Source organism: Pan troglodytes, chromosome 21, assembly GCF_028858775.2.
Source record: "Pan troglodytes isolate AG18354 chromosome 21, NHGRI_mPanTro3-v2.0_pri, whole genome shotgun sequence".
Classification (NCBI taxonomy): Eukaryota; Metazoa; Chordata; class Mammalia; order Primates; family Hominidae; genus Pan; species Pan troglodytes.
Window position 1 is genome coordinate 10633802 of NC_072419.2, and position 9590 is coordinate 10643391.

The 9590-nt window shown below is 45.9% G+C and overlaps 1 protein-coding gene across 1 annotated transcript; it reads left to right on the forward strand.

Moving 5' to 3' along the window:
• LOC129138228 (ferritin light chain-like) lies at positions 1-804 on the forward strand. The gene has a single exon (XM_063803278.1). The coding sequence runs from the start codon at positions 122-124 to the stop codon at positions 647-649; it is 528 nt and encodes a 175-aa protein (XP_063659348.1). The 5' UTR covers positions 1-121; the 3' UTR covers positions 650-804.
• Positions 805-9590: the final 8786 nt, after the last annotated feature.

The window sequence follows — 9590 nt, forward strand, 5'->3', positions numbered from 1 at the left end:
CTCCGACCGCCCTCCGATTTCCTCTCCACTTGCAACCTCCGGGACCATCTTCTCGGCTATCTCCTGCTTCTGGGACCTGCCAGCACCGTTTTTGTCGTTAGCTCCTTCTTGGCGACCAACCATGAGCTCCCAGATTCATCAGAATTATTCCACCGACGTGCAGGCAGCCGTCAACAGCCTGGTCAATTTGTACCTGCAGGCCTCCTACACCTACCTCTTTCTGGGCTTCTATTTCGACCGCGATGATGCGGCTCTGGAAGGCGTGAGCCACTTCTTCCGCGAATTGACCGAGGAGAAGCGCGAGGGCTACGAGCGTCTCCTGAAGATGCAAAACCAGCGTGGCAGCCGCGCTCTCTTCCAGGACATCAAGAAGCCAGCTGAAGATGAGTGGGGTAAAACCCCAGATGCCATGAAAGCCGCCATGGCCCTGGAGAAAAAGCTGAACCAGGCCCTTTTGGATCTTCATGCCCTGGATTCTGCCTGCATGGACCCCCATCTCTGTGACTTCCTGGAGACTCACTTCCTAGATGAGGAAGTGAAGCTCATCAAGAAGATGGGTGACCACCTGACGAACCTCCACAGGCTGGGAGGCCCAGAGGCTGGGCTGGGCGAGTATCTCTTCGAAAGGCTCACTCTCAAGCACGACTAAGAGCCTTATGAGGCCAGCGACTTCTGAAGGGCCCCTTGCAAAGTAATAGGGCTTCTGCCTAAGCCTCTCCCTCCAGCCAATAGGCAGCTTTCTTAACTACCCTAAAAAGCCTTGGACCAAATGGAAATAAAGCTTTTTGATGCAAAAAAAAAAAAAAAAAAAAAAAAAAAAGAATAAGAGGTGACATTATACCCATGAAACAAGAATAAGATGCTATTTTGAGACAAGAAACAAAAAATAAGCTTTAAAATAAACACACACACATACACACACACACACAATAGCAGAAATGAAAAATTCAATAGATGGTTTGAGAAAAATGGCTAGAATATCTCACAGAAAATAGATCTGAAAGACAAAACAATGAAAAACAGGAAAGAAAAGATGAGGAATGTAGGGGGAATAGTCCAAAAGGTTTAACATCTGAATAACAAGCATTTCAGAAAAGGAGGGAAGGAAATCATCAATGTGATAATTCAAGAAAAATTTCCCAAATTGAAAAACATAAATTGCCAGGTCAAAAGGGCTCACCGTTTGCCTAGTTCAACCAAGGCACATAATTGTGAAATTTCACAGCCCTAAGGATAAAGAGATGATTCCACAAGCTTGAACAAATAAAAGAATAAGTCGTATACTAAGTCTTAAGAATCAGAATGGCTCCAGACTTCTCTTCAGTGGAATTGTTCCAGCAACACTGGAAGGTAGAATACTAGAGTAATATCTTCAAAATTCTGAAGAAAAATTGTTTCCAATCTAGAATTCTATGTACAGTGAAACAATCAAGAAATGAGTGGAATGAAGACAATTTCAGATATGCACATCCCATGTTTCCTTTTCTGGGAAGTAATTTAAGGATGTGCTCCACCAAACCAAGGGAGTAGTAACCCAAAGAAAAAGACACAACATGTGGGAAATGGGGGATCCAACACAGGGGAGAAGGATGAGGAATCCCTATGAGGCTGAGATGATGAAACTTGGAGGATTGGAGCACAGAGACTCAAGAGATAGATATGTTAAAGACTGTCATCACCAAAGTGACTACTGTCTTATTGCCATCTTTATAGCCACTTTTTGTTAGAAGCACAGACTTTTGAGGTAAATTAGATAAAGGACAGAGATCCCACATACTGTTGGAAAGAGGACTGGCCTAATACTGTTGAGGCTTGTGTTCTAGTCCTGACTTACTCTTGAAGTAGGTATAAGATCTGGGTATGTCATTTTTCCTCCCTGGATCTCAGGATTATCCTCTCTACATGTCAAGGATAGGCTAAGTGAATTACATGTATTTTTAAGGCTATTGTGCCTTAGTGACATGTATTCTTCATGGCACTGTATACGGTTATATGGCTTTTGAAAATGCAGAGTCATGTAACTACCTCCACAGTCATGCTACAGAACAGTTGCATCACCCCCCAAAAATCTCTCATGCTCCCCTTTGCAGTCAGCCTCTTGCCTCCCCCTTAACCCTGTCAACCACTGACCTTTTCTCCCTCCCTATAGTCTTACCTTTTCTAGAATGTTAGATAAGTGCAGTCATACAGTATGAAGCCTTTCAGATCTGGTTTCTTTCATTTAACACAGTGCATTTAGTTTTATGCACTAACCAGCAATTACCACTGATCTTGTTTTCAGTTCTCTCCCAAAGCAGATGCTAAGACAAGAATTCAAGTGCAAGTAGTTTATGTGGGAGGTGATCTCAGGAAGCACCAGTTAGCGGAGTGAGACAGGGAAGGGAAAGAAGCCAATACAGGATATGTCAGCAAGCAAGCTACCACTGTGGGAAACAAGCTCACCCTGCTGGAGACTCTGGGATCCAGTGCAGAGCACACATCTCAGCTCTATCCAGCCCAAGGAGCAAAAAAGCTGGGATTTTTATCTACCAACTCCCTGTCCATCAGTGGTTGAGTGCTACTTCTTAGGGCCTTCACTCTCCAGCACTTCTGGCTTGCCCTGTGCACAGACCAAGCATGTTCCTGTGGCTAGAAATAAAAGCCCCCAGGCAGAAAGCAACAGATGTTCACATTAAGCAGCTTTCCATGTGCAGGGGTGAATGCCAGGGGTGATGTGTAAGACACTGGCAGCGTCAGCTGCTTCCAACCCAACCCAAATATTTTTATTGTTGTATGTGAAGGGAAGCATATATATACTATAAATTCTTAAATTCATTCTGCTGGATAAAGAGAGAAAAGTCCTGGATTTCTTCTCAGTAGGCCAATTTTAAAGGCTACTTTTCATATATAGGATAGGCAAAGCACTTTTAAAAACATTTATCTTAGATTTTCACTGTATTTATGGTTTACAAGGGTGCTTTGCATGTAAAACTTAATGTTTAAATAGCACAAGCTCATACAGTCCATATTCAATCCCTCGATTATTAATACAAAACTCAATTCAAGCAAAGACAAAGGATATAACAGAAGCTAAATCCAACTTGTGAATAATGAGAATAATTGATTTGTTTAGGTTCTATTATTCAGAAAGTTATGTCTTTGCTTTTTTTTTTTTTTTTTTTTTTAGGCAGGGTCTTGCCCTGTAGCCCAAGTTGGAGAGCAGTGGCACAATTATGGCTCACTGCAGCCTTGACCTCCAGGGCTCAAGGATCCCCATGTAGCTGGGACCAGAGGCACACGCCACCATGCCTGGCTAATTTTGGTATTATTTTTTGTAGATATGGGGTTTTGCCATGTTGCCCAGGCTGGTCTCAAACTCCTGGGCTCATGCAATCCACCTGCCTTGGCCTCCCAAAGTGCTGGGATTACATGCGTGAGCCACTGCGCCCAGCCAGAATTTATGTTTTAAATTTATCTGTGTTATCAGTTGGGTCTCTTTGCTTCTTTAAAGAAAATTTAATATTTAAATTAACTTTTTTTTTTTGAGATGGAGTCTTGCTCTGTTGCCCAGGCTGGAGCGCAGTGGCGCGATCTTGGCTCACAGCAACCTTTGCCTCCTGGGTTCAAGCAATTCTCCTGCCTCAGCCTCCCGAGTAGCTGGGATTACAGGCATATGCCACCATGCCTGGCTAATTTTTGTATTTTCAGTAGAGACGGGGTTTCACCATGTTGGCCAGGCTGGTCTCGAACTCCTGATCTCAGGTGACCCGCCCACCTCGGCTTCCCAAAGTGTTGGGATTACAGGCGTGAGCCACTGCGCCCTGCAATTAACTTATTTTTTATACATTTAAAATGTACAAGTGCAGTTTTGTTAAATGGATATATTGCATGGTGGTAAAGCTTTTAGTTTACCACTGAGATGTATTCTTTGTATCCTGTCTCTGGCAGTCAGCTCACAGAAATCCTCGCTGGCTCCAGCCACAGCCAGGATTGTGTGATTCCTTGGGGGCTGGCTGCCGCTTCTGTGTGCCTCTTGACGCCCAGTGTATTCTAAGGTCCTGTGCTGGGCCAGGGGAACTTAGTAGATTATCTAAGGCACTTCTTTATTTTTGGGTTATTCTCAGGTGTGCACAACTCATTCTTTTACTTCCATACTTTGCTAGCTCTTGGCAGCCCTGGCAAGGCTGTCTCAACCTGCCTCATGTGCACACAGCTATCTCTATTTGGGAGTCTAACTGCCACCCTAAGCTCTATCCAGGGTTCTCACTGTACTTACATCCCCCAAACCTGAATGGGTTCCTTCCTTCCTTCCTTCCTTCCTTCCTCTCTTTCTCTCTCTCCTTCCTTCCTTCTCCCTCTCTCTTTCTCTCATCTCTCTCCTTCTCTCTTTCCCTCTCCCTCTCTTCCTTCCTTTCTTCTCCCTCTCTCTCTCTCATCTCTCTCTCTCTTTCTTTTTCTTTCTCTCTCTTTCCCCCTCCCTCCCTCCCTCCCTTCCTTCCTTCTCCCTCTCTCATCTCTCTGTCTTTCTCTCTTCTTCTGTCTTTCCCTTCCTCCCCTCCCCTCCCTCCCTCTCTCCCTCCCTCCCTCCTTCCTCCTCCCTTCCTTCCTCCTCCCTTCCTCCCTCCCTCCCTCCCTGCCTCCCTCCCTCCCTCCCTCCCTGCCTCCCTCCCTCCCTGCCTCCCTCCCTTCCTTCTTTTCAAGACGGAGTTGCCCAGGCTGGAACGCAGTAGCACAATCTTGACTCACTGCAACCTCTGCCTCCCAGGTTCAAGCAATTCTCCTGCCTCAGCCTCCTGAGTAGCTGGGATTACAGGTGTCCACTACCATGCCTGGCTACTTTTTGTGTTTTTTTGTAGAGATGGGGATTTCACCATGTTAGTCAGGCTGGTCTCAAACTCCTGACCTCAAGTGGTCTGCCCACCTCAGCCTCCCAAAGTGCTGCTGGGATTACAGGCATGAGCCACCACACCCGGCCCAAGCTCTTTTTCTTAGACATCCACCATCACGTGACTCTCCTTACTACTGAGTTTGGGGATTTATTCTGTATATGTGGGTGAATGCTTGCTCTCAAATGCATTCTTTCAAATCCGTTATATTGTCTACACCTATATTCCTCTAGGTTTCTTTCTAACGAACTTTCTTTAAAATTTACTTTTAATTTTGAGACAATGGTAGATTCACATGAAGTTATAAGAAATAATACAGAACAATTCTGTATAGCCTTCACCCAGTTTCCCCCAATGGTAACATCTTGCATAACTATACCATAGTATCATAGCCAGGAGATTGACATTGATACGTCAATCTTATTCCATTTTCCCTAGTTTTATAGGACTTGTGTGTATGCATGTATTTAATTCTATGCAATTATCATATGTATAGATTCGTGTAATCACCACCATAGTTGAGATAAAAAAATAGTTCAATCACCACAAGGATCTTTTGTGATGTCCTTTAATTTATTTATATTTATTTATTTATTTACTTATTTATTTATTTTTCTGAGATGGAGTCTCGCTCTGTCGCCCAGGCTGGGGTGCGGTGGCATGGTCTTGGCTCACTGCAACCTCTGCCTCCCAGGTTCAAGCGATTCTCCTGCCTTGGCCCCCCAAGTAGCTGGGACTACAGCCACATGCCACCACACCCCGCTAATTTTTTGTATTTTTAGTAGAGACGGGATTTCACCATGTTGGCCAGGCTGGTCTCAAACCCCTGACCTAGCGATCCGCCCTCCTCGGCCTCCCAAAGTGCTGGGATTACAGGCGTGAGCCACCGTGCCCGGCCCCTTCCCACACTCTTACACAGCCTCAGCCAATGACTAGGGGGAGTAAGTCCATAACAGCCCAGTTCCCTTTCCTCTCTGGTGGGGTAATGCTGAGGCATGTTTCACACTGGCTCTCAGAGTTCCTCTGTGGGACTGAGCTCTAGTTGCCCACAGTGGTGACTTGTTAATAACACACCCTTTATTGGCTGACTTCTCTTCCCTTCTCTGTCTCACTTCCCCACTTTCCTACCAGTATTTCCTGGTGTTACCTCTCAATTAAACTACTTGTATTCAATTCCTTGTATCAAAGTCTATTTCTTGGGGAGTCTAAACCAAGACAACTGCTGAAGGGAATCATAGACAAATTGAAACCAGCAAAGGCATCTAGGCATCTATGCATGGGTGTCTGGGGGAAGGAGGTGTAGGAAGTGAGATGATGGTGACAGCATTAAACAGGGCTGCCATGAACAGCTGCCCAGGCTGTGCACTGTGCAACTACTAGGGTTGTACCAATTGGTGCCTGTTGGAGTTTCCTATTGCTGCTGTAACAAATTAGCTTTAAACAATATAAATCTGTTATCTTACACCCCTGGAGCTCAGAAATCCAAAATGAATTTCACTGAGCTAAACTCAAGGAGTTGGCAGGTCTGTGTTCCTTCTGGAGGCTCTAGGAGGCGAACTCTTTCCTTGCCTTTTCCAGCTTCTTAATTCTTACATTCTTTAGCTTGCGGCCTCTTCCATCAACTTCAAAGCCAACAGTGTAACACCTGCAACTCCCCCTACACCCACATACACACAAATCTGTCATCACATCTTCTCTGACTCTCTTGTCCCCCTCTTTCCTTTATAAGGACCCTTGTGATTAAATTGAACCAACCTGGGGAATTCAGGATAATCTCTCCTTCTCAAGATTCTCTCTCTCTTTTTTTCTTTTTGAGACGGAGTCTTGCTCTGTTGCCCAGGCTGGAGTGCAGTGGCATGATCTCAGTTCACTACAACCTCCACCTCCTGGGTTCAAGTGATTCTCCTGCCTTAGCCTCTGGAGTAGCTGGGACTACAGGTGTGTGCCACCACACCTGGCTAATTTTTGTATTTTCAGTAGAGATGGGGTTTCACTATGTTGGCCAGGCTGGTCTCAAACTCCTGAACTCGTGATCTGCCCGCCTCAGCTTCCCAAAGTGCTGGGATCACAGGCGTGAGCCACCGCGCCCGGACATTTTTTGTTGTTGTTGTTGTTGAGACAGAGTCTTGCTCTGTCGCCCAGGCTGGAGTGCAGTGGCATGATCTCGGCTCACTGCAACCTCCGCCTCCTGGGTTCAAGTGATTCTCCTGCCTCAGCCTCCCAAGTAGCTGGGGACTACAGGCATGTGCCACAATGCCCGACTAATTTTTGTATTTTTTGGCGGAGACTGGGTTTCACCATGTTGCCCAGGTTGGTCTTGAACTGACCTCAAGTGATCCGCCCGCCTTGGCTGGTATTACAGGCTCTCGAGATTCTTAAACACATCACATCGTAAAGTCCCTTGTGCCATGTAAGGTAATATACTCACAGGTTCTGGGGATTAGGATGTGGGCATCTTGAAGGGCATCATTATTCTGTCCACCACATGCCCATGGTCCAGGGTTCAGAATAAAAGGGGCTCTGAGTTGGCAACATCCGCCCAGAGGAAGCCAGTGCTGTGGGAAAGGGAAGGTGGTATAAGGGGCTATAAACTAAAATGCAGAAATACAGAGGAAGACATATTTCAGTGGTTACATAGCATGTGGTGTGTGTATGCGTGAGTGTGTGTGTTTGTGTGCATGTGCGTGTGTGTCTGGGGGAAGGAGGTAGAGGAAGTGCGATGATGGTGACAGTGACAGCAGCTTGGAGAAGACAGGGGGGTGGGTCTACTTCTGAGGAAGTCCTTGGCTGAGGTAGGGCCGCAGAGAGGCAGGGTGAGGGTGGAGCCTGTGGTTTCAGAGAGGAGTTTTAATGGCTGCCAAGAATGTGCACATGAAGCCGAAAGGGAGCGCGGCCTGGAGCTGCAGTCAGCCCAGAGGGCGGGTGGAGCCTGTCCCAGGGCACTAGGATCGCAGAGAACGACAGGAGGGAGCAGGGCTCTGTGAGCAGGGAGAGGAAAAAGAAAGAGAAACTAGGTTTGTGATGGAAAATGGGCTATGGTTTCGTAATTGGAAGTGCCTGTGGGCAATGAGTATAAATGGAGGGTTTGGTAGCACCTGGGGAAAAATTATTAGTTTGGAAGTTTTATAAAGCCTTTTGTCTCCTGTTAAAAATCCTGTGGGTACCAAGTGAATTTCATCATGTAATGCACTCAATAAACAGTGAACTGCTACTTTGCATGGGAGAACATTCTCTGGAGATGCATACAGTGAACAAACAAGGTGAATGAATGGACTCAGGGAATTAGGTGTCACAGGCATAGAAAGGCAAGGAGATGAAGGAGTAAGTCAGCAAGAGGATGATGGAGGCAGAATCAGCTTTCCCCAGCAGGGGATGACACGGGGTTTTCGATATCACCTGCCCGGGGAGGCTTGCCCATTTCCACTCTCCAGCCCACCTGCCCAGGGGATAGGCTTTGAAACGTGTATTCCCTGCTCTCCGCCGCCTTGGAGCCATTCCTTCATTTCTTCCTTCCTCCTCTTCCTCTCCCCTTGTCTTCACTTTGCCTTGGAGCTTGGGAGGCTCCAGGCAAGAAGAGGGGGACTGCGGCATCTTTCTCTTGCTTCCCTCTTTTCTTTCTACCCTTTGGATCCCATTCAAAACAGATAAATAGAGGTCCACTGTGGGCCTGGAATCATGCAGGGGTTACAAGACGGGGGACTCCCATGACCAAGCGTGATTCTCCAGCAAGGGGATTTCTGGGAGCCCTTAGCAGCTGACACATGCAGCAGCTGGGCCAGGGGTGGACCAGCCTGTTAAGGGGATCTGTGTGGGGCACCAGTATCCTCCACTATAGCAAGGATGTGGAGTAGCAGATAATCTCACACCCTGCTATAGATTGGAATAAAACTTTAGAAAGCAATTTGCTAATATTGTATAGAGAGGAAGACACACATGGCCTGTGACCCAGGAATTCCACTTCCAGTCACATACCCTGGAGAAACTTTGCATGTGCATGAGGAGACAAGGAATGTTCATTGCAGCATAATTTGAAAAAACAAGAGCTGGAAATAAACGAAATGTGCATCTTATAGGAAGTTGGATCTGTTCACGTAATGGAATACAGCAGGTAAAATAAACAAGATTTATGAGTATCATCAGAGATAACTCTAAAAGCATGATGTTGAGTGAAAAAAGCATGCTACCAAATGGTATATATAATGTTGCCATTTATTTATGTATTATTTATTTATCTATTTTTGAGACTGAGTCTTGCTCTGTCGCCCAGGCTGGAGTGCAGTGGCATGATCTCGGCTCACTGCAATCTCCGCCTCCCAGGTTCAAGTGATTCTCCTACCTCAGCCTCCTAAGTAGCTGGGACTACAGGCATGTACCACCATGCCCAGCTAATTTTTGTATTTTTAGTAGAGACAGGGTTTCACCATGTTGGCCAGGCTGGTCTTAAACCCCCGACCTCAAGTGATCAACCCGCCTCGGCCCCCTAAGGTGCCGGATTACAAGCGTGAGCCACCGTGCCGGGCCTAATGTTGCCATTTATATAAAGTTTAAAGACACGCAAAACAATACGTTTACATGTATATGTGTATATATGCATTTATGTATGTATATATCTGCGTATATATAGTAAACATATATGTATGTAACATAGTAAACATATATACACACATACACAAACACACACATATATAGTAAAAGCGTAACAGCATGCTTGAGAATGCTAATACT